General features: G+C 36.6%; 4 protein-coding genes across 17 annotated transcripts in view; 1 reads left to right on the top strand and 3 right to left on the bottom strand.

Moving 5' to 3' along the window:
* The window catches only part of LOC103995567 (dnaJ protein ERDJ3B), a 6052-nt gene extending 2622 nt beyond the window's left edge, over window positions 1–3430 (bottom strand). The window contains exons 1-6 of the mRNA XM_009416170.3: window positions 3192–3430; window positions 2925–3073; window positions 2506–2632; window positions 1201–1315; window positions 821–937; window positions 361–447 (exon numbers count right to left, since the gene is read on the bottom strand). Of these exons, the coding sequence (XP_009414445.2) occupies window positions 361–447; window positions 821–937; window positions 1201–1315; window positions 2506–2632; window positions 2925–3073; window positions 3192–3262 (666 nt within the window). The 5' untranslated portion in view covers window positions 3263–3430. The remainder of the gene's footprint in view (window positions 1–360; window positions 448–820; window positions 938–1200; window positions 1316–2505; window positions 2633–2924; window positions 3074–3191) is intronic.
* A 147-nt stretch (window positions 3431–3577) lies between these two features.
* On the top strand, window positions 3578–12042 carry LOC135586860 (uncharacterized). 5 transcript variants are annotated; one of them, XM_065164368.1, is made up of 5 exons: window positions 3578–3742; window positions 4027–4152; window positions 4880–5013; window positions 7285–8302; window positions 11570–12042. In XM_065164368.1, exons 4-5 carry the CDS (start codon window positions 7294–7296, stop codon window positions 11602–11604), a joined length of 1044 nt encoding a protein of 347 aa, XP_065020440.1. In that variant the 5' UTR covers window positions 3578–3742; window positions 4027–4152; window positions 4880–5013; window positions 7285–7293; the 3' UTR covers window positions 11605–12042. The 5 variants fall into 5 exon arrangements, with proteins under 5 accessions (XP_065020440.1, XP_065020439.1, XP_065020435.1 ...); XM_065164367.1 differs by lacking the exon at window positions 4027–4152; XM_065164363.1 differs by lacking the exon at window positions 4880–5013.
* Window positions 12043–12459: 417 nt separating this feature from the next.
* On the bottom strand, window positions 12460–16889 carry LOC103995569 (uncharacterized). Of its 2 annotated transcripts, none has more exons than XM_009416175.3 (3): window positions 16584–16889; window positions 15737–15837; window positions 12460–13176 (listed from the first exon to the last, which is right to left on the bottom strand). In XM_009416175.3, the coding sequence occupies exons 1-3, from the start codon at window positions 16782–16784 to the stop codon at window positions 12630–12632; spliced, it is 849 nt and encodes a 282-aa protein (XP_009414450.2). In that variant the 5' UTR covers window positions 16785–16889; the 3' UTR covers window positions 12460–12629. The 2 variants fall into 2 exon arrangements, with proteins under 2 accessions (XP_009414450.2, XP_009414451.2); XM_009416176.3 differs by having other exon boundaries at window positions 16602–16888.
* Window positions 16890–17837: 948 nt separating this feature from the next.
* Window positions 17838–24011, bottom strand: LOC103995570 (uncharacterized). 9 transcript variants are annotated; one of them, XM_065164996.1, is made up of 7 exons: window positions 23844–23995; window positions 23642–23762; window positions 23264–23500; window positions 23118–23191; window positions 21257–23023; window positions 18855–18966; window positions 17838–18774 (listed from the first exon to the last, which is right to left on the bottom strand). In XM_065164996.1, the coding sequence occupies exons 3-7, from the start codon at window positions 23358–23360 to the stop codon at window positions 18110–18112; spliced, it is 2715 nt and encodes a 904-aa protein (XP_065021068.1). In that variant the 5' UTR covers window positions 23361–23500; window positions 23642–23762; window positions 23844–23995; the 3' UTR covers window positions 17838–18109. The 9 variants fall into 9 exon arrangements, with proteins under 9 accessions (XP_065021068.1, XP_018685847.2, XP_018685849.2 ...); XM_018830302.2 differs by having other exon boundaries at window positions 23264–23370; XM_018830304.2 differs by lacking the exon at window positions 23642–23762 and having other exon boundaries at window positions 23264–23370; window positions 23844–24011.
* Window positions 24012–24024: the final 13 nt, after the last annotated feature.

Here is a 24024-nt window from a genome sequence, read left to right as displayed (position 1 = left end):
TGCTCATATGCTGACACCTTGAGTTGATATAAACAATGCAGCTGTTCTTCATACAAGAATGCTGTGTCAAATGCCAAAGCATTAAAGAACCCAGAATCCTAATGTTGGAAGTGTCCACATTAACAGACCTACATCATGACAGACACTAACAATCATTGAAGAGATCGCTTAGGACAAGAGCTCCTTAACAAAATTCAACTAGAAGCAGCAAGCCTACAAGTGTAAAGACCATAGTACTTAAACAGTGTCTGAATATCAAATCTGAGTTCCAGACACCAAAAGAAGAAGACGACCAAAGAGTTGCTCAATAAATACTTAAGACCAGCAATAGCTAAGAAGTTTTCAGGTTCAACCACTTACTTGACCATCTTGCATCCCCTTCTCAATATCCACAGTGATGAAATAACCTTCTCGCTCAAATTTCACATTTGGACATTGTTCACAGACCTGAAACCAAAAAAAAAAGTTTTATTGAAACCTGAGGTACTGCAGTAAGCATCAAGTCTTTCAGAGAAAAGTATGATGCATATACTCCAGTTGTTGAAACGATGTACATTCAAACGTAAGGTACCATAGGCACCTTCAATTATTGAAGCCTTTCAGAGAAAAGTATGATGAATTTATCCTAGTTGTTAAAAGATTGACTATTCAAACCTAAGCCACCATGGGTAGCAAGGTCTTTCAAAGTATTATGCATTCAGCCCAGTTGTTGAGAAATGTTTGGAAGAAAATCATAATAATAAAAAAATGGCTGCTATTGCCAAGGCAATTATTTCACATGGCACTGACAAACCAAGTTGCTAATAGACATTAAAATTACCATCTCTGTCATCTGTTGGAACATTCCTGGAGCAATTTGCCTGTGATATACTTCATTCCTGCAGTTACAGCGCCTCTTGCCAGGAGCTGGCTTGATGACATTCTTCTCTCTCCAAACCTAGTTAGGTATACATTTAAAAAGCAAAATAAGTATCAAGGGAAACTGTAGAAATTAGTTACTTCTAAATAGTAGTTACGGTAAGAAATCCTATTTTTCCTCAATTAAAATATAAATATTACAATACTTAGTTAGGTATACAGAGCATGAGGAAATGAATATATAAAAACTGATATTTCAAGCACTATGGCTAATGGTTCCTTCTGAATGATAAGAAGCTAGGAAAAATCTATAGCTCCTAGATACTTAAAAAGTATAATTACCTTTAGTGTGCCTCCCATATATAAATCTTCTAGTGTGGCATCCAATTCAACAACGACATCATCACCTTTCGGTGTCACCTCTTCCTCCTCATCATTTTGACCATTCCCAAAGAAACTAAAGAAATCACAGTGTTAACAATACTGCTCAGACTTAACTCAATACTTGTTCATTAACATAATGTTACATTCATGTAATAAGCATAGTGAGCTGAAACTTAGCAACTGCAGGATAGATCCAAAAAAATTCAAGAAAGAACATTCACTTAAAATTTGAAAGTTGCCATAAAAATAGCATGATCCAGGAAAATAACATTTACAAGCTATTTAAAAAGACCAAGACAACTATAAAAAATGAAAAGATAGAAAAGAATTTACAAGCTAAGGCAAGAAAATCATTCATTCCTTGAAAAAAAGAACCTTAAAAAATATGGTTCACTATGCCCTGTTGTAGGAAAAAAACCTTACCCTCCATACCTTTATGATTCTTGTTCTATGCATCTCCAATGGATCTTTTACATATTGATGGCTGAGACTACTGGTGAAGCTTGCTCTAACATCATAGTATTTAGGCTAAAATTTTAAAGATGGTTTGGCTTCTTTGGCATTCAGAAATCTACCATGATGCCGATACTAAAATTTTGCATATGGATTATTAGGTCATCTTTTACTCTTTCAGAATCTGAAAATGATTATTACTTTTCCGCAAACAAACTGAAGGTTATCCCTTGTGGACATGAACATTCACTTATAAGATACATAAGTAATAATGTCTATGAATCCATATTCTGATTCAATGAATAATAGAAGGTTCCAACATAATCCTGCTTGATGGTTGCTACTTCTTAAGAACCAACTAATCAATGAAACTGAAAAATCACTCGCTCATTTCACTATCAGAACATGTCTGTGTTCAATTTTACTGTTGGACCTTCAGTTTTGAGAGATTCTGTTATTTCAGGAACAATTGGGGAGTGGATTGGGTCAGAATGTTGGCTCTGCAGCCCCATGATATTCTTTATTGCCCCAGATGACAGACACTTGTACTATCAATGAACTGAACCCACTTACAAACTATGCTTTTGCAACATGATCTATTGCTATTCTTCTGAATCAATGATTAGGAAACAAATTGGTGGTTTCCATAAGATCTATTGAGGAAGGAGAGATTATATATCAAACCTAATATACTGATTAATAAATCAAGTGAAGCAGCTCAAGTCATGTTTTCCAAAGAGTGCTAGCTCTTACTGTTCAGTTAATACTTCTGATTTATAAACAGAAACTCTTAAAAACAGTAATGCTTACCTGTTAAAGATGTCTTGAATGTTCATCCCTGAACCTCTTCCACCCCCACCAGCATACTGCTTCAAACCCTCCTCCCCATACCGATCATAGATTTTCCTCTTCTCGCTGTCGGACAGCACTTCATATGCTGACACCCATCAATAGGCAAAAGGTCAAATCTTGAGCGCTATAGATCCAAGATCAGCAAAATGAAGTGGAAAAGTAAGAGCTGATAACATAAATTCCAACCAAAACGAAATCACAGCATTCACAAGTTCAGAAATCCGCCAAATCTCTTGGATCACTAGGACAAAAAGAAGGAATGCTGAGCAAACGCAGATCAAAAGGATCAACGAATTAGTACGGAGAAATAAGAACAAAACAGCGTTAAGTTCCAACAACAAGACGTGCAGGGGGGAAAGGGAGTTCACAGCGCTCACCATTGTTGATCTCCGCAAATCTCTTGTTGGCCTCTTCGTTTCCTTGATTCTTATCCGGATGGTACTTCAAAGCAAGCTTCCTGTAGGCCCTCTTGATCTGGTCCTCAGAAGCACCCTTCGGCACTTGCAACACGTCGTAATAACTCTTCCTATAACCCCCAAAAAATCCGCCATCCCAAGTAAAAACAAAACAAATTTCAGCAAAGTCACAAACAAACCAAGTCCAAATCCATTAACGAAGCGAACCAGGGAGGGGCCGAGTCGTACCCTCCGGGGGCACAAAGAGCGTGCGTGAGGAGGAGGGCGAGGAGGAGAAGACCCCTCGCCAGAGGCGCCATGTGGGCTCGGGGCGATCCGAACTCGAAGCGGAAGGGCGGGATCGAGGATTTGGTAGAGGTTCGAAGATGGCAGATTTAGGGTTGTAAAGGAATCGGAGGACGAGTTCTCCGGTGGCGTCGCGGTTCCTCTTCGTGGACACACGGCTTCCAAAAGAGCTCTGAAAAGAGAAGGAGAGAAAAGCCGAGGGAACGGTTGTAGACGTGGCTGGTCACAAATAGACCAATGGGAAGAGAGATGCCGGGTGTTCGGACAAATGAAAAATGGCCACGTGGACTTAGGCCCCCTGTTTTAAGTCGGTTCGGCTCGGGCGTTCAACTCTTACTTCCGACCGACGAATACCGCGCCAAAGCGGAGGCCCCAATATAAGAACCCTAACCACGACATCGTCCTCTTTCTATTCTTCTTGCTCTCCAGCTCCCGAATCTTGACTCTTCCAATCGACAATCGCAGTTGTCTTCCCGACGCCATTGCCCTCAAAGGTTGGCCTCCATCTCCATCTCGATCGCACTCTTTCTATATCTAACCCTAGCGATTGTCGGATTTTTTTTCTGTTCTTTTTTTCTCCTCCGTTATCAATTTTTTCGATTCATCGCATAATCTTTGATGAAATACCGGTGTCTGTCTGCTCTATGCCCAAAATTTTCGTGTGGGGGTTTCATTAGATGTTTCCTCGGAGTTACGTGAGATGTTCTCCCTGATTATTTTTTGCCGGTACCTTTGATCCTCCTTGAGTGGTTTATTCGAGTGTTCCAAGTGTCCTCAGCAATCATGAGTTCAGCTGAAACGAAGGGGAGGCTCGCTAGATATGTCGAGCGTAGAACAACATATACGGAGACGAAATTGCCAACAAGCTAATACCAGGAATTCTTTCTACAATTTCAGCATCAAGGCAAGATCCAAAGCGTCTCTTTTTTAGAACAATCGCTGGAGTGTGGTATATGTGAAGGGAATTTTCATTCTGTGGATCTTAAATTTTTTGACTAATGCCATTAAATCTAAAAGCTTTAGTATTACATCTAAAAGCTTAGGTCGTCAGACAAGACATGATCTATGTGATTTAGATTCTTAACACTCCTTATTCGGGTCCTAGATTAGTGTGAATTTAAGACCTTATGCTCTGATACTTTTCCTTTTTTTTTTTTTTGTCAAAGTCATTGCATCTAAAAGCTTTAGTTATTAGATGAATCATTTGTTGAATTATATTCTTAATGGTGGAAGTAATTCATGGTGTTTGTAAATGGTGGCTTATGAATTTATCTTTTCATAATGTTAAAGAAAAAACAATGACTTGATTGAAGCACTCTACTTTTTGTCTTTTTTTTTTCTTTTTTGGGTTATTGGTCTTTTTTTTTCTTTTTTGGGTTATTGGTCATTTAGGAGAGTGGTGTACACTGGAATTCATCTACAAATATATTTTCGACTTAAATAAAGATGTCCTTGATTGATTAAGGACCTGCTTATACTGTAAGGACCTATTTTGAATTGTTTATAAGGACTTATTTATAAATATGAGGATATATTTATAAATTTAGATAATTACAAGGACAAAATTGTAAAACATATAAAAAATAATAAAAAGGGGTTTCTTCCACCACCTCTTACCTCCATGCCTTCAGCCTGAAGGAACCAAAGAAGGCTGCAATCGGTGGAGACGAAAAAGGGAGAAGAGAGAAGAAGAAAAAGAAGGGGAAGTGGTTTGACTTAGGGTTTTTGGATCCATTCCTCTTATTTGGGAACAAACTCTTCTAAGGCAAGTGTTCTAACCCCTTCCTACAGCAATTTTTATTTCTGATTTCATCTTGATTATGTGTATTTTAAAGGGTTTTGTCTTTGTAAATGATATCAACTTTGTTGATCTATAAAATTATGAATTTAGAATTTTTTGAGATTCTGACCTTTCTGCCTTGTTTTAGCTATAACTTTTTATACTGAATTCTGATTTGGGTAAAACTTGATTCTTTGGAAACTATACTCGTATATCTTTGTTTCCATACTTGAAAGTTTTGAAGTTCAAATGTCTGCCCAAACATTTGTTTTAATTTACCTTAAGGATTTTACAAAACAAGGATAATATTTTCGGACTTTTCTGTACTAAATTGCTTATAACTCTTTGTGGGAAACTATAATTGGTACGAAACTTAATTCTTTAGAAACTAGACTCGTATATCTTTCTTTCAGTACCTTAATTGAAAGATTTAGAGTTCAAATGTCTGCCTAAACATCTGTTTCAATTGATCCTGAGGATTATGCAAAACAGAGATAATATTTTCTTACCTTTGGTACTAAATTTCTTGTAACTTCCTGTTGAATACTCTAATTTGTATGAAACATAATTCATCTGAAAGTAGATTGATGTATCTTTCAAATGATATCTTTCTTGAGTAAATGAGAGCATGATTGATTATTCAAATAATTCATGCAAAATGTCTCACAGATTCTATCATAATAGAATTTTTGTCAATTTTGTCTATTATTGTTTCTATCTCTTTGAATTTGAATTCATTTAGAATTCTTCCCTCAATTGAGCCCTATGTGATTGCTTTGAACTATTGTAGCTCTTGTCATTCGTTCTTATCATATCTGAATGTATTATGCAAAAGTTTATGTTGTCTTATATTGTTTCATATGTGCATATATATGTTTTTATTGTTGCACACGTGCTTCCTATACATGCTAAATTTATTGCTCGCAATATCCTTTTGCATTCCAATATTTGTGGGATAATGTAAACCTTTGCTAAAAATGGAAATGAGAGTTATGTATATAGCCTTCAATGATTTTGTCGGCCCTTTATGACTTTATCCAAACATAGGTGGATGGAGCTCATAGATGTGGGAGACTTATGTTAATGGTCATCTATAAATGGATGGACCATATTATGTTATCATCCCACTTCACCCTCTGTGTTTTTTTGACATGTTATCCAAAGTATTGCTTATGTATTCCTATGTGCTCTTTGGATAAGAATGAAATAAATGTAGCGTCAAATACGACACTTGAGCTTACATTTCTCATTTGTTCTCTTAATTTGTATATAAATGTTTTATATATCATTGATATGCTCCTAAATGTTTCATACACTATTGATTTTCATATGCCATTGATATGCTCCTAAATGTTTCATACTCCATTGTTATGCTCCTAAATATTTCTTACGCTATTGATATACGTCTAAATAATTCATACGCCATTGATATGCTTATAAATGTTTCTTACGCCATTGATATGTGGCTAAATGTTTTCTTACGTCATTGATATGTGCCTAAAAGTTTTTTACACCATTGATATGCACCTTAATGTTTCTTACCTCATTGATATGCGCTTAAATACTCTTTTCTTCATTGTTATGAACAAAGTATGTTTCGAATGAAATAACATTTGTGATTTTGTATCTGATGAAATAATATCTATGAATTCTTATATCCTTGCCTTGCACCTTAATATTAAGGCTATATAAATTACCATTTTTAGTTATAAATATGTTAGTCACTTGTTGAGATTTGTAACTTATCATATTGTTATATAAAATTTTCAATTTAACTTTTCACTCATTGAAATATTAGGATTGGGCTAAAGCAGTAGAAAGCTAGAACATTTTGGGCAAGTATTTGTGGTTTGATATGTTGTTGTTGTATAAGTATATTTTGCATATAATAAAATATTATTAAAAAATTTGGATTGTTGATATTTTCTGAGTTAGCCTTGGGTTTCGTGAATTATCGAGTTATCTAGTGTATAATTATAAACTGCATAAGTTTTATATATGTGAATAGTGTTTGAATGCTTTTCAGTGTCCTCAAATGTCATTTTGGAACTTGGATTTGGATTATGGACGAATTATAATTTTTTTGATATAAGATAGATTCACGAATGCATTAATTTAGGGGGTGTGACAAAGATGATATCAAAGCATGATTTGAGAATCATTAGGATATTTAATATGTTTGATGTGCAATATATATTGAGATTTAGTAACTTTTATAGAGTGATTGATGAAAAATTTTCTTTTGCTGTCTTTTAGGAAGCTAGAATGACGAGATCATCGGGTTCTTCGACTACATCTTCTTCTGATCAGTTGAGTGAGATTATGAGAACTCTTGAGACTATGTTAAATGTGATGCAACAACTTCAACAAGAAAGAAATTGTGGAGCAAAGACCTCAAATCAGACTGGATTGGGAATAGAACAATTTAAGAAACTTAGTCCTCCCTGTTTCAGTGGTGAACCTGATCCAATGGTGGCAGAACAATGGATGATGCAAATGGAGAAAATATTTGATGTCTTAAATTTCTCTGATCATCAAAAGGTTTCTTTTGCCACCTTTATGTTGGAAGGAGAGGCTGAGTACTGGTGGAAAACAATAAGGAGAATTTCTGAAATTAGACATGAGCATATCACTTGGAAGGTATTTGTAGAAAAGTTTAATGAAAAGTACTTCTCAGATTATATTAAAGAGCAGAAAGAATTAGAGTTTTTAAATCTTGTCCAAGGAAATTTGACAGTAGCAAAATATGAAGCTAAATTTATTGAGCTTTCCAGATTTGCTACTTATATAACTGATGATGAATCTAGAAAGGCAAAGAGATTTGAAAGGGGACTAAAGCCAGCAATAAGGAGTTGGATATCAGTCTTAAAGCTTCAAACATATGCTGATGTGGTAGAAAGAGCTATGATAATCGAAAAAAACATAGAAGAGATTCAGGAGATCAGGGGCAAGAATGACAAAGATAAGTTTACTAACAAAAATAAGAGAGGAAATGAATCAAAAAATGGTAATAAGAGGATCAAGACAACTAGATTTGAGAAAGAGAAGCCATCACAAAAGACTCAATCATGTGTAAAATGCGGGTTAAATCATGAAACAAGTCAGTGTTTTCGAGTGATTGGAGCTTGTTTTGCCTGTGGGAAGTTGGATCATAAAGTAAAATATTGTCCTCTAAACGAGAAGAAAGAGCCACTGCCTCCTGCATCATCAACCCGTACTAGAGTGTCTGCTATCGCTGAACAGGATTTCAAAGCTTCTAAGTCAATGGTTGGAGGTATTATTCACTTTTTTAGTAGAAATGCAAAAATTTTGTTTGACCTTGGTTTCAATTTATCTTTTGTTTCATAATATTTTGCTTATCACTTGGGTATTCAAATTAGATCACTGGATTATATGCTATATGTAACTACGGCTGTTGGGGATTCTTTGACAATAAACGTGATCTATTCATCTTGTTTGATTTTTATTGGAGAACACAAACATTTTATTGATTTGCTTCTTGTAGAGATTCGATATTTTGATATTATACTTACCATGGATTGACTATCTTTCTATTATGTTAGTATAAATTGTTATACAAAAGTGATCACTTTTTACGTACCAGATCAACCCATCTTTTATTTTGAGGGTATTAGGCATAATTCATCTCCTTGCCTTATATTTACATTTCAAGCTCATCATCTTATGTAGAAGGGCTATTTTTACTATTTTGTATATGTAAAAAAGTATTCAAATTAAGAAACTAATCTAAATAAAATTTTAGTGGTCAGAGAGTTCCCTAATGTATTTTTGAAAGACTTACTCGGATTACCTCTAAATATAGTAGGAGAATTTGCTATTGATTTGGTCCTCGGAACAACCTCGATAGTTAAGCATCTCTATAGAATGACACCACTCAAGTTAGTGAAATTAAAGAAGCAACTACAAAAATTATTAAATAGGGTTTCATTTGGCCCAGCGTCTCACCATAGGATGCTTCGGTGTTGTTAGTTAAGAAAAATGATAGAACATTGAAGCTTTGTATTAATTATAAATAATTGAATCAAGTGATCATAAAAAATAAATATCCTCTACCCATAATTGATGATTTGTTTGATCAATTGCAGGGTGCACAAATCTTTTTCCAAGATTGATATGAGGTTTGATTACTACCAATTGAAGATTAAGAAAGATAATATCTCAAAAATAGCTTTTAGAACTCGATACAATCACTATGAATTCTTAGTAATGTCTTTTGGCTTAACTAATGCCCATGCAACTTTTATGAATCTAATGAATAAGATATTTCAACCACTCTTGAATGATTGTGTAATTGTATTACTAATGATATATTAGTGTATTCGATGAGTAACAAGGAGCATGTAGAATACATAAGAAATGTATTGACAATACTAAGAGAAAAGAAGTATGCAAAGTTTAGTAAATATGAGTTTTAGTTAAATGAAGTTGCCTTTTTAGGCCATGTGATTTTAGGGAAAGACATCTTTGTTGATCCAAAGAAAGTGGAAGGATAGTTAAATGGGAAATACCAATGAATGTAACAGAAGTTAGAAGTTTCTTGGGCCTGGTAGGTTACTATAGGAGATTTATAGAGGGATTCTCTCAAATTGCTAGTCTTCTCACCAAATTAACCCAAAAAAATGTGAAATTTGAATGAGTGAAGATTGTGAGCGAAGTTTTCAAGAGCTAAAATGAAAATTGACTAGTGCCCCAATCTCAATATTCCAAATGGTAACAAGGGATTTATAGTTTATACAGATGCTTCGAGAAAGGGCCTTGGTTGTGTTTGGATAAAAGAAGTAATTGTTTATGCTATTAGAAAATTGAAAAGTTACGAACAAAATTATTTAACTCATGATTTGGAATTAGCAATAATTATTTTTGCTCTAAATATTTGGAGACATTACTTATATGGGCGAACATTTGAAATATTTACTAATCACATGAGTTTAAAGTTTATTTTTATTCGAAAAGAGTTAAATATGAGGTGACGGAGAGATAGAACTCATAAAGGATTATGATTGCCCCATATGTTATCATGCAGGTGAAGTCAATGTCGTAGCTAATGCACTTTATAAAAAATCTATAAGTTTTATTAGCAATGGAAGTTATTGGAAGAAAATTATGACTTGAATGTTGTGAGGAAAGTACGACACCTAATGATATTGATGGCCTCTATCTAAGTTCAATCTGATCTCATACAACAAATTAAAGAAAGACAACAACGAGACCTACGTTTAATCTATTTGAGGAATGAAGTAGAAAAATGATTGAAGTCGGATTTTTTAATTCCAGATGATGGCCTACTGAGATTTAAGGATAAAGTATATGGCCCTAATGATCAAAATATCAAGAACTAAATTTTGGAGAAAGGTCATAACTTCAAGTACACTATGCATCCTGGTAGCACTAAGATGTATAAATATATCAAAAGTCATTATTGGTGGGAAGGCATAAAGAAGAAAATTGCAACATATGTTTCAAAATGTTTAACTTGTCAACAAATCAATATAAACATCAAAGACCCGGAGGTTTGTTGTAACTTTTAGATATTTCTGAATGAAAATGGGAATTGAATTCACTTATAAAAATAGTTATCATTCATGCATTCAGATGGCTTCTTATGAAGGTTTCTATGTACGAAAGTGCAAAATGCTTATATGTTAGAAAAATGTTGACAATAGAAAATTGTTAGTACCAGACAAAGTACAAGAGACTATCGAAAAAATTCAAGCTATAAGAAAAAGATTAAAGACTACCTAGGGTCGTCAAAAAAGCTTTGCTGACAACAAAAGAAAAAACTACTTGAGAGCTATAAAAAAAAATGAAGAAAGCTTATTTTCATCTTTTCATCGATTGAGGTATGACAATTTAGAGGATAACAATTTTCTTTTAAGAGGGTGGGGGTGGGGGGAGAGTGTAATATTCCTTATTTTTGAATTGTTTATAAGGATTTGTTTGTAATGTAAGGATTTATTTTGAATTATTTATAAGGATATATTTGTAAACATTAGGATCTATTCGTAAATATAGATAATTACAAAGATTAAATTGTAAAACATACAAAAAAAAAAAAGAATGGGGTTCCTTCCACCGCCTCCATGCCTTAAGCCTAAAAGAACCAAAGGAGATTGTAATAGGTGGGTTAAAAAAAAAAAAGGAGAGAATGGAGAAGAAGAAAAAGAAGGGGAAGTGGTTCGGCTTAGTATCTTACTACCTTTATGTCAATTTGTATCTTGCTACTTACAAGGTGGATTCTATCATTCACAGCAGAATTATGCTTTGTCTATCTTTCAGACTATGCAACTTTACTTTTCATTTGTTATCTTTTCCCTTTTTCTTTGACTATGGGTACGAAAAATGCTATTATTTGTTGTGTGATATAGAAGGATCATGCTATAAATTCAAGATTAGATCGACTTAATGTTGCAGCGACATGGATTCATTTGTTATGTTGTAGAAGGATCACGTTTGTAGTAATCATTGAGACATTTACTGATGATTGAATCATTTTAAAATCTTTACAAACATGGTTGTGCAGATAATGGATACATCCAGTCCTGCAGTTCTTGTTAAAGCAGAGATCATAAAAATGCCTTGGGAACAGAGATTTTGAGGTGTGATTCAAGTGTTCTCAAGCCATACTGGGTCAATCAGGGCAATCCACTTCTGGGCATCAGCTAACTGTGAAGGACTCTCAGGCCTTTCCTCTTATCACATTTAGTGGGGGTCAGTGGTCTTGCTAATGGCAATCAATCAGTTTGTGCCTATCATATGTACTTATAAAGAAGTCTTTTTTTGTTGAGGCCTTTCCTCTTATCACATTTAGTGGGTGTCTGTGGTCTTGCTAATGGCAATCAATCAGTTTGTGCCATCATATGTACTTATAAAGAAGTCTTTCTTTTGTTGTTTTCTGGTGTAATGAGTGCTTATTCGTAGGCAGCTTATACAAGACATAAAAGAGTATTGTTAGTAAAATATGTTTTTTGTCTGTGAGAGAAAAAGTGTTGTCAATGTTTTGTCTCGTAAAACATGCAAGCGTTTGGGACAGAATTGTTTCTTACGCAGAAGAAAATGATCGAAACAGTCACGTCTTCACATGCCGCAACTTTACTTTTGGGTGATGATCTTGACGTGAGACATTAGTGGTAGATAGGTCATCGCTCCATCTTTTGCCTATTATGAAATAAATTTCTACAACTCTTATTTGCTTGTGTGATCTCGAGTTTCGCTTACCATGGCTTATCTTATCCTTATAGGTTCATACGGAACTATATGAATTTACTAGTAGACTGACTTTTTACGGATGAGTATAAAATGAATAGGTGACGGATAATTTAGGTAAAACTAGCTAGATACGTGACAGTGAACATGAATACTAGTTCAAACAACACTCGGACCTTGTCTAAAATTTCACCAGGATGCCACAGCTATGGAATATGTTTGATCATCTGAAAATTTAGGAGATATGCCAAAACCCTCAATAATATCAACACAAGTCCTAAGTACAAACGAAAAAAGACTGATTTATAATCAAATTACAAAACCTGAGAAAAGCCATGATAGATAACAGGTTAGCAACTATTTGTGTGGTCTTAAACCTATTTGTGACCAAGCTTGGAATCCGAAAGACGTCCCAACGACGACGAGCATTCCTCAATATAGTCCGCTTCATTCTCAGTGCTTTGATAACATGTCTCGTCGTCTAGACCTTTTACACAGGAGAAGGATCGGTCTTCACCCGGTTCGGTGCTCTGCATGTTCTCTTGCCCGCTGCTGAACGGCAACTCATATGCCACCGAACAATGTGGCTGTGCCCTCATCTGCACCGAGCGCAAAAGCGCAGCCCGCCTTAGGTCCGTTGTGTGGCACATGTCATTCGGTGATGAAGGAAACCTGCCTTCCGAGTCTGACCCACGTTGGCGTGGATGGGAACACATGACAGCAGCAACATTGCAGGTATTGAGTGGGTATTGGGTGGCTGTGGCGAATGTCGAGAAAGGATTCTGATGGCGGTGTGGTGAGACCGGACTAGTGGGACTGCTCATGGCATCGGACTGTGAAATTGTGGTGTGCAATGGGGTTTCGCAGTAACGGCAGTCATCTGAATCTTCAGACATTGGAGAGTACTGCAAGGCAATCTCATCCCTGAAATAGGAATGATAACAGAAGTACCGACAGATCACATCAAGAGGAAGCGAAGCATCATCTTACCGAGCTAGAGCACTTGTTATAGCAAAAGCATCTACCAGCATTCTTGACCAATAAGTATTGCTACCCTTGATAATCTACATAAAAATTATCTAAAAAACTCAGAGGAAAAGTTTCAAGGTTTAACACTGTTTATCAATTGCTCAACCAACTCATAGTGACCCTTCCCAAGCTAACCCACTTGGTCAATGAGGGCAGATAATCAGCAATCAACTCAGTTAGCGATTTCAAGTGATTCAGTGCTCACCTAAACAACTAAAAACATGTTATTTGTCTAACAACAAGAACAAATTGCAACCATATGTCGACTGTGTAAGTTGATATTTCTCTAAGAGCAAAACTGAATTTCTCAGTCTTCGACAATTGAAAGCTTGCAAGGATGAGAATTACACGGTTGGTGCCATGTCAGCTTGCACCAAGTTAGAGTAAAAAAGACACCAACATGGTTCTCAAAGTGGAATTAGGTATTTACCAGGGAAGTCCATAAAGTAAACAAAAAATTAGAAGTTCATAAAAGAACTTAACCATAGACGAGATCAAACCAGATAATGTAACATTTGAGAGGAAAACTAAGGCCAAAAAGATCAACTGTGTGAGACTTCTTGATTCCTGTTTATCATTTATAGCCACTATTTCTGATACGCTAAAAGGATATACAGAAGCCTATCAATTCATTCTTCAAATGGAGATTTGGATAAGCCGGTTTCTATCTGGTTAGTTTCGATTTTGTAAACATCAAGGCGAAAATGGAAGAAACCTTTTTAGCTACTTTCTGCACCCAGCTGTTCAGTCAAAAAAATGTATACTGACCGAAGAAAGTATAATTGGATGTTCAATAATCATGATTCAAGGATTTTTTTAAAAGAAAATGTCAACATTTACATTTAAAAAAAAAGAAACAATAAAGGCCAAGAAAATTTGGCCAATACTTAAAACTTTGGTCAATTTTTGTGGATTGTGCAAAAGTGATGGATAGTCTTTAAGGTTCATTTGGTCAACCCATGCATATCAATAGTCGAATCATGAATTATTTTGGAGCTACATAAATTACAGACTTCTTGAGTCAAATGTCATGTTTTGTCTATTTTATTGGAGTTCGGCTGACACTTGGTATTAACTTCTGCAAAACATTATTGAAATAGTTAAGGGCAGGATCTTTGATTATTCTTTTATTTGCATATATTTCTGATCCTAATTAATTTGACCTAATAAACTTCAATCATTTGCTTTTAAGAAGACCTAACAAAATGACAGTTTGTTTTGTTTGTGAAAGAATTGAAATGCTCCATGTAATGTCTATTAAGTTATCTACATGTGCACAATTAGGGTCTAAGGCCTTCTCTGTAACCTCTCTTTATATAGATATATTTGGCTGATCACAAAGGAATCTTATATGTACTTTGGTGAAAGAATGGCCAACTATAGGCACTTCCCTTCTTTTCACACATTCTTTTATTTCTTTTTCTCGTATATTTTAAATCTCTCTAGGGATCAATTATACCTCATTCACTTTTTTTTTTCCTGGTGACATTAGTGCTGGAAATAATATTCATATTACAACCACATTTGTTTAGATTAGTTACATTTGAAATTGGTTGGATCAGTAAGGCTGCATGACAATTTAACAATTCTCCTGGTGGCCCTTAGTAGGCATTCTCTGTCTGTGAAATATCTAATGAGATGGTGCTGCTCTAGCATCAGACTCCATCTAGTTAGGGTTGGACACAGTAACCCTCCATATATATGAAGCTTTTAAGGCCTCTATGACATGGTCATGAGAGATGTTCCTTTCTTTTGTGCAATAAACTAACCGGTGTTGGATAGGTCATTTTGTCCTGTCCCTACTGATTCTCCATTGCTAGGCTTCTTCTCATCTAGAAATGAGTGTTAGGTGGAAAAATTCATTCAATGCCTCGTTGGTTATCAGACCAGTACCATGCATGTCATGCTCATAAGATTCCAACAGAAACATTTGACATCAAATTAGTCTTCACATTAGACTCCTTCACAACGTGAAATCCTATTTATTCATCAAAGCTAGACAATTAATTCGATCGACTCTGATAGATATAACTTCTCAACTGACTATAACAACTTCTCTGTAAATTCTTGCCTTCTTTTGGCCCAATAACCTCTAGTTGAGTGCCTTATCCGCTTGCGAGCCCACCATAAAAGACGTCACAGCCCAACAAGCAAGCTCTAAACATGTGAAGTCAAATTGGTTTAAAGCATACTATACCGTTCACACTTAATTAGATACTTCGGACCGGGACTTGGGAATCTAAAGTTCATTAGTTTGTACCCCACTAATGTAAGAATCCTAATAGGAATACAGTAGCATTTAATATGCATTAATATTGCTGCCCTTGAGAATGATACAACTAGCAAAACCATTAAATGCAATATAGAATCTAAGATCAAACTGACTTAAGAAAAGAAAGGAGAAAAACACAATTAGATATCAAAAGAAAAGATAGTAAAAGAATAAGAAGAGTACCTTGGGTAACAAGCACTCTCAGACCTGGCCGGAGATTCCATGAGATTCTCAGCAGCTAAAGAATCTTCAACCGATAACCCATTAAGGCTGGAAGCCATTATCTAAAAGTTCGTGAAGTAGGAACTCATTACCCAACAAATCAACTAATGATAGAGAATATTCACGAAGCACGACTAATGGATAAATTGATCTCATCGATCGCTTCGAAAACAGAATTAAAATAATAGGAAAGATAAACTACAGAGGGAAACACTGTAGAGTTCGTTCTTCCAAAAATTAAATGTGTACAGTATGAAAACAACATACAACGGCAAAACCCGAAAATTTCGTGACCAGAATCAAAACTTTCGAATTTAATTGACAGTGGGAAAATTTCCCATAAGAACATAAATTTCCTTCAGCAGAGAAAACCCTAGTAAACATTTGCTCTCGTCCGAAGGAACGCAGAAGCCAAAGTATCCAACTTCTGACAGGAACGGTGGGTAAAGAGCACGAAGAAGGGAAAGAATAGAAAGGTCACATTTTTCCTCAAATTTGCACCAACATACTTGCATCCGATAGAAAAGAACAAGAAAAAACAAGGGTAGAAAGAGGGCATCTTTTTTTCCCGCCACCAACGACAAAATTCCCTGTTCCGAGGAGGAAAAGCAAAGCAATTGATCGCTCAATACAAAATTCCTGAGACCGGTGAAATGGATCTCCCGAATTTTACTTCCTAACAATCGAATTGTCGCAGATATCAAAAGAAATTGCCTTTTGATCTTCCGAAGAAAAGGATCGCTATGTATCTCTCTCTGAGGGCAAAACAAGAGAGAAAAGGGAAAGAGAAAAGGAGAAGAGATCAGACCGGTGGTGATGGTGGTACCTCACTGAGATAACGCTTGTGCGAATGGAAGTTGTCCAGGTAGACCTCCTCCTCGGGGTCTCTGCCCCTCTTCACCCCGGTCGGCGACGCCGCCGCCGAAGTCGAGCAGGCCGCCGTCGGCTCGCCACTGCCACCGCTGCCCATCGATCTTTCTTCTCCCATCTCACACTGGCTTCTCGGCATCTCAGTTGGGAGGTTAAAGCAAGGAAAGCGAACCACCGTACCCCTCAAAGGGAAATGGTCCAAAGGGTGGGAGAAAGTGCGTGTCAGCCATGCGTGAGTTATAGAAAGATGTCTCCTTTTATAGGTGGACGATTTCTTAGGGGCTATTTTTGCTTTTTTTTTTTATCGGATGAAACTCATTTTCATTCTATTCGATTTTTTTAATTTTATTTTTTTTATATATTTTTAAACTATCCTTTTTTTGATATTTGAAACTATTTTTTTCCTCCCTTTCTTCTTCATTCTTATCAAAGGATAATATGAAGGGGACAACAAACAAGATCGAATAGTATAGAAGTGTGACAGTGATGAATGATGTTGATGCGAGCGATGATGATAACGAACAAAGAGGTGATAAGCGATGACACCTCTAAATACACAAACGCTCAAGGATCATTGCGTAACCATTGACATTATTAATAGTAAATAAAGAGGTATCAAGGGGACAACGAGCAATATCTATAACGAGTAGAGTCGACAAATAATATATAGATCAATATGTCTAATTCCAACAATATATATATATATATATATGTATATACATGTACATGTATATGTATATACATGTACATGTATATATATATATATATATATATATATATATATATATACACATGTATATATATACACATGTATATGTATATATATACATGTATATACACATATATATATATATATATTTATGTATGTATATATGTATATATGCACATATATACATACATATATATATATATATGTATGTATATATAAAAGATCCATCATAATGTAGAGATGAATTTTTAAGGCTAAATGCTTGGACTAATTTTCAAGTTCAACCAATGTAAATTTATCCAAAATCTTATTTTTTATCAATAATGTTGATCTATATTTTTTATATTTTAAGGACTCCTCAAACATAAGTAAAACATGAAGAATAAATATATTTACTCATTTATAAATATGATGTGGTAGATTTTGAAGGGAACACCTTCAGTTCTAATGCCATAGCAAACCTGTGATCAGCAACATTCGATCTAAGCTTAAGCTCGTGAATTTAGTGATCGACAAGTCTTTTATCAGGTTGACATTTCCTCGACCAAAATTGAGCTCAAAACATAAAATTTTTGCCCAAGCTCGGTCGAAGATTGAGTTAGAATTGAGTAGAGATCACAGTGCTAATACAAATGCCTTATGCTTAGGGGTGTTGAAGTATGGTCGTAAACAGGCCAAACGCGAACAAGAGAACTTAGTGGTTACACACATTGCGGTGGAAACAGAAGGTTGTGCGTCTCCTCCACCTGAGTCTTTCATGATAAATCAGCAACAACCTCATCAAGCAAGCAACTCAAAACCTCTGTTTCGAACTCCACTCCTGCTTCAAATGCTTCGATTTCGAAAGTAGTCCAGCTCCCCAAACGAGTGCTCATGTCTTTGTCCACGAGCTCGTCCACCATCCAGTCTCCGCCACTCTTCCAGCCTGATATCTCCTTGTAGAGCTCCTCTGCCAACCCCTTTGCGACGGCGACTCCTCTTGCCCACGAACGATAACCTGCTCGGAAATAATGGCTGCACTTCAGATCCAAGCATTCGTTCACTGAATCGAACAACATCCTTCTCCTCGTCTTGAGGTTCTCTTCCTCTCCTTCGTATGCCGCAAAAGTTTTGGTCTCTTCCAGCTTGTCAAAAAGTATGGGATCAAGTATCTCGAAAGAATGGTCGAAAGGTCGAGGTATCAAGTTCTTGAATGTAAATCCTGTGTTGGTTAATATGTCCTTCACATACTCCAATTCCTGCTTGCATGGATTAGCATGATCACAAGCGTTGATTTCCAAGACTAGTTCTCCATGCACAGACGATGATGCTGCATCAGATATCCCCAACTCAGGCTCCATCAATGATGTTCTGTTCATGCAAATCTGATCTACCATGTCTCGAGCTTGAATGGAGGAAGAAGAGATGCCCATCTTGAGTCCTGCAAATAAGAGCATAAATTGCATGCATAATGGGGGAGAATAACCAGTTTAAAGTATTTATCAAGCAATCTAACACTACCATGAGTACTTTGCCAGCCCTCAATTGAGTAGCAGGAAATGGCACTCTGACCTTGATGGTTACTCTTCTTATCATCCATCATGCTACTTTGATATTCCATCCGGTCCACATTCTATTAAAAGGGGTGCATCAAAAGCCAGTTACAGAAAATAGATAGCATCTATCATGAAATCCAACAGATGATTTAGCAATCTAATATAATATGACCTGCAAGTCCTCCCATAATAGCTTGTTCTAGGTGCATAATCACAACCTCATACATAATACAAACAATTGAAGCAGCAAAGCACCTTGTACCTTACAAGAACTACCTTTATCTTTCTCGAGCATACAGCTCCAGACATGGAAGGTGGAATGTCTTTAGTTGTAAAGGAATATAGATTGGAAACCCATGCTGTGGGTTTATATACATAATTGAGACAGACTAAAGAAACGATTATGTATTCAGCATAAGGGTAAAATTCCTACCAAAAGCATATCAACCAAAAGAAAGATCCATTATTGCTTCATAAGCCATGTTTACTTCCAGAACAAAACAAAGTCAGTTGCACTTTTATAAGCTTTTCATAGACATTATAAGGTGAAAAGTTACCCATACATCTAGTTGTGGTAGCTCTATTCAGTTCATGAAGATTTCCAGTGATGGTCATGCTAAATTTAAATTCTGTTGTTGTTGCTGTGTTTTACTTAATTGGGCTTCAGACTCATCTTCCTCCATGAATTTTAGTAGAATCTTGAAACTTTGACAATACACAAGTGATCTCAGTTTACAAGTCCAACTTCTGTTTCAGAAACCAAATGTATTACCTTCTTTTTGGGTCTGTGCCTGTGGTTATTCTCCCCTAGGCCCACAGGGGGGAATGCTTCTTTTGTTTTTTCATTTTAGAAAATGTACCTAGACTTCTTTATTCAGTGGGGATTACTTTTTCTTGTCTTCCAGAAGGTGCATGCAGTTTACAGGGAGGTTGCCACAGAAGTTCCAGTCAAGATATTGCTTTTTTGATGCTCTCTACCTAAATCTAGTCATTTATAAATCAGCTACAAGGTATTAGGTGATGGGTTTATAGCCAATGATAATAATCACACCTAGAGCAGATGTATGAACCATAATGAGCAATATGTCCCTATATGATAGCATCAGAATCATAACAGCAGATATATGCTAAAGAGTGATGTATGATTTTCTTTCCTTGTGTTAATTTCAAGCATTAAGAGTCATCACAATGACATCTTTATCTAATTCTATGCAGCCAAAAGCCGAAAGCTTCATTTAAAAGACTAAAGAAAAGACTATAAAATGACAAATAAGAGTAAATTAAAACAGATACCATTGAAAGGACTTTGCTCTAGGAGATAGCTAATGCTCAAGAATCTCAAGGTCATAGAGAGCAAGCACTGCAAATTGAGGTAGAGACACGAGCCATAAAATATTCTCAAGACTTCTAATCTTCTACAGAGTGATTCTCATACAACTTGAATTTAAGATAAGAAATCTAGCAAAATAGGAAAGCATCAAAGATTTCATTATCCTGCTAACTGTAAGTGAGCAAGCATTACTTGAAAATTACAAGTTACAAAGTTTTATGTCGGTCTAACCTGTGACTAGAGTATTCTACTTGGTCAATGAGTGGCATGCATTGATAATTTTCATGACAAGGTGGTTCTGTCTTTGTGATTGCAGCATTCTAAGATGTGCAATAATTCAAGGTCCACTTCATGCTCAAATGGCATCAACCGATGTTGCTTAAAGCATAAGTTTTGTGTTTCACTTTCACTAAAGCATATAATTCTCTCTTTTCTGATTCCTCTCCCTTTTTTCACTGAGCTAATTTGTATGCCTTCCCTCCTCCTAAATTTTTTTGTGCTCTCAGGTAAATCATATGATAAGGAAAAAAATGATTTGGATTCCCATCCTCGATGCAAAAAACTGGACTATTGGCACATTCTTTGGTGACTTTTGACACTAGATCTTTGTAGAAATCACGACATTCAGAACCACTTGGAGGACCCAAATACTTCTGGTGACATATAGGTATCAGGTGCCACATGCAGTTAATTTGATCAATACTGCTATTTAAATTTTATATTGAAAATACTGCTATGAGTGGTGTAATGATGGCATTAACATTTCTCAAGTTGTCAAAGGCTTTAGACTAACTATGTTGCAATAACATGACAAAATGCAGAACTTTCAAAGGCAAAACCCTTGATCATGTAATAAAATGGTGGGCTCTAATAACCAAAACAACAGCAGTTCTTAAAGAATTTACTACCAGCTAGTAGTGATTTTTACAGTTTCAAGCAATGCATTACTCAAACACTACTAAAATACTATTGGAACAAATTTGGAAAATGCATGAAATTGAAGCTCTCCAGCAAAAGCATAGATAAGTACAAAATACCTGCAGTTCATGGCTTATGCATTCTACCTGATCACTAGCTAAAGAATCTGAATCAAAGCTACCAGATAATTCATCACTGAAGGACAAGTTTAAGGATTCTGTTTTTTGCTCAGCAGCTGCAACACTAGGAACATTAAGAGCAGAAGTTGAATCATCCAAAACAGATGCATATGCTAAACCACTGCCTCCTCTAAATAATGTACAGTAGGGTGACTTAGCCCCTGATGATAATTCTCGCAACTTTCTTTCTATTAGGATACCCAAAGAATCACCATCTACCACATGTAGTTTGAGATGGGATGACATTCTGCTGTCTACTTCACGGGTTTCACTGAAATAATCATTCTTTTTTTCCTGGTTTTTCACCTCATGATTGGAAGCCTGTGATCCAGATATTGGCCTTTTCATAGGGGAAGTGAAAGTAAATGATACAACATCTGTAACACTTCGTGTGTTGTCATCATGCAGTCCTGGATGTCCATCCATCACAACATTATGCTGAACCTGTTTTCCTTGGCTACCCAAAGGAATGTCATCAGAAGGCCGGCATCTTATGGAAGATGATCTCTGCTCTACCAATCTTTTCTTGCGTGTGAAGTTCTTGTGACCTGATGGCAATTTATCCTTGTCAAGATCAGCAGTTCCTAAATCCTTCTTCATGTAGCCAACTTTAGCATTTCCTGGAAGCTTACTTACAATCTTGTTGTTTTCAGAAGAAGCACCTCCAGGAAGGATTTTTATTCCCTGCTGCTCAGAAATCGATGATGGCAAAGGTAACTTGCTTTTCCCTGATGCGCAGTTCTGCTTACGATTATTTTGTCTCAGAACATGAGAACCATTTACGGTAGAAGCCCTCTTATGCTGGTTATTCTTTTGGTCATTTGACGGGCTCTTTGATGGTTTGTTCAAGGTACATTCCTCTTTATTCTTCAGCATTATTGTGTTCCCACTCTTTGTGCTTGAACCATCCCTTCTCTGAGCATTCACCTTTGTTTCTGTTGCAAGGGAGACTAGCTTCCCCTTACCTTTGGCACCAGAAGGATCAACCTCCGCAGCACTTGGGAAGGGTCGACCAACTGTACTGTCTTTTAGCCCCTTGGAATTTCTTTTCAAAGTCTGCCCTCCGACAGATGCAGGAGCACCTGTCCCAGCAATTCCTTCAAGTGATTCTGAAAGCATTGATATCTTTTTAGGTATTGCTATGATCCCATTTGATTCACAAACTTTTGAATGATTCAAGGGTGACTTGAGAGGCTGAACTCTACCCGTGCTAGCCCCATGAAGCTCAGATTCAAGAATCTTTGCTGCTGCTTCAATTATATATGATGCATTCTTAGAAGAGATGAAACCTGGATTTTTAACAGGAGAAAGTAATTTGTGGTGGGTGATTGCAATTGTTTTAGCCATTCTAGGAGGAAGCGTTTCTGTTTGGAATCTCTCAATTGGGCTGCTTGGCATCTTTTGGGACTTCGATTCTGGCTTCCCAGAATGGATGTCACTTCTTTTATCCACAGAGTAGAAATTATCATTATTGAATCTTTCAGTACCTCTTTTGTGTATATTGTCATCCTGAAGCAAACGTGAGCCATGCAAAGGTGTCGAATAAGGCTCGGAAATGCCTGAAGTTGGTACATAATCCAAACCCATAAGCCTGGCTATGACCCCAGGAGTCTTGAATGCATTTCCCTCTTCATCAGTTGTTGAAGCACCGCTGTGGTGACTGCTCTCTTTGGCACTCGAGACTCCTTCAAACTCATCTTGATCAATCTGCAAAACCGCCCCCCCAAAAAAGAAGATTTTAGCATCAAATACAGGAAACAACTCGCATGATGACAGGAAATAAAAGGCCAAAAAGAGGAACCAGATGGAATCGTGAGGCTGGCACATTATCGTCGATCTTATTCCCCTGGACTGTGTTCTCTGCAAGCGAAATATCTCATACAAATACAATGTCACCGTCAGAAAGTAACAGACTTAACAAGGAGGCGGAAGAAAAAAAAGGCTTACCAGATGAAGCATTTCCACCTGAGAACAATTTCTTGCGCGACTTCCTGTTCCAATCAAACAGATGAAAGAAACGACCGCCTCCACCCTCCGAACCCATTTGACATTCCCTAAGATCAGAACAGTTTCAAACTTTCACATCAGCGGCAGCTTATAATCCACCGCCTAAACTAAGCACAAACTGATCAGCCAAATCTGGCTCAACTACACTTTGACTTGACGCCAAATTATTCATGTCATCTAGCCAAAAGAAAAGGGAAAAAAAAAAAGCGTCAACCGAAATGTGTAACACATACATTTATCAGAAAGATCGGGGTCGAACAGAAACATACGGCGATGGCTAAAAGAACCAACTTTGCAGAACAAAAGAAAGAGAAGCACCTTTTAACTCCGCATAGTGGAACCCTTCAAACAGCCAAGTCAACCAGTAACTCGTAATCCAACCCTCCTCAAACAAAATGGCATCGCCAAAAAGAAAGGCGCACAAAAAGCCACTCGATCCCTGAAGATCAATCCTTAAGACTCACCGGATTACAGACCGAAATGGTCTCGAAACCCTAGTGCTAGGTGGGGGAAGACGAACCGGCGAATCGAGGAAGGAGGGAGAATGCGCGTCGAATCCCACCGATATCTCGTTCGACTCGGCGTCGGGATTAGGGTTTTGGGAGGGAAGACGGAGGGGGAGGAGGGAGGCGGGGACGAAGACGGTGCGACGCCATTACTGCGGTTGAGCCGGAGAGCGACTGAGACGGAGAATAATAATA

Source organism: Musa acuminata, chromosome BXJ3-8 (assembly GCF_036884655.1).
Source record: "Musa acuminata AAA Group cultivar baxijiao chromosome BXJ3-8, Cavendish_Baxijiao_AAA, whole genome shotgun sequence".
NCBI lineage: Eukaryota > Viridiplantae > Streptophyta > Magnoliopsida > Zingiberales > Musaceae > Musa > Musa acuminata.
The sequence above is the reverse complement of the archived record's forward strand: the minus strand, read 5'-3'. Positions and strand labels throughout refer to the sequence as shown.

Coding starts and splice junctions, on each gene's coding strand:
- LOC103995569 (XM_009416175.3), bottom strand. CDS start 16,784: ATGCCGAGAAGCCAGTGTGAGATGGGAGAAGAAAGATCGATGGGCAGC. Junction 15,838..16,583: donor AGGTACCACCATCACCACCG/GTCTGATCTCTT, acceptor ACGAACTTTTAG/ATAATGGCTTCCAGCCTTAA. Junction 13,177..15,736: donor GAGAGTGCTTGTTACCCAAG/GTACTCTTCTTA, acceptor TTCCTATTTCAG/GGATGAGATTGCCTTGCAGT.
- LOC135586860 (XM_065164363.1), top strand. CDS start 4,069: ATGTCGAGCGTAGAACAACATATACGGAGACGAAATTGCCAACAAGCT. Junction 4,153..7,284: donor TCTACAATTTCAGCATCAAG/GCAAGATCCAAA, acceptor GCTGTCTTTTAG/GAAGCTAGAATGACGAGATC. Junction 8,303..11,569: donor TTCTAAGTCAATGGTTGGAG/GTATTATTCACT, acceptor ATGGTTGTGCAG/ATAATGGATACATCCAGTCC.
- LOC103995570 (XM_018830304.2), bottom strand. CDS start 23,360: ATGGGTTCGGAGGGTGGAGGCGGTCGTTTCTTTCATCTGTTTGATTGG. Junction 23,024..23,117: donor CAGCCTCACGATTCCATCTG/GTTCCTCTTTTT, acceptor GCGGTTTTGCAG/ATTGATCAAGATGAGTTTGA. Junction 18,775..18,854: donor GGGCTGGCAAAGTACTCATG/GTAGTGTTAGAT, acceptor TCTTATTTGCAG/GACTCAAGATGGGCATCTCT.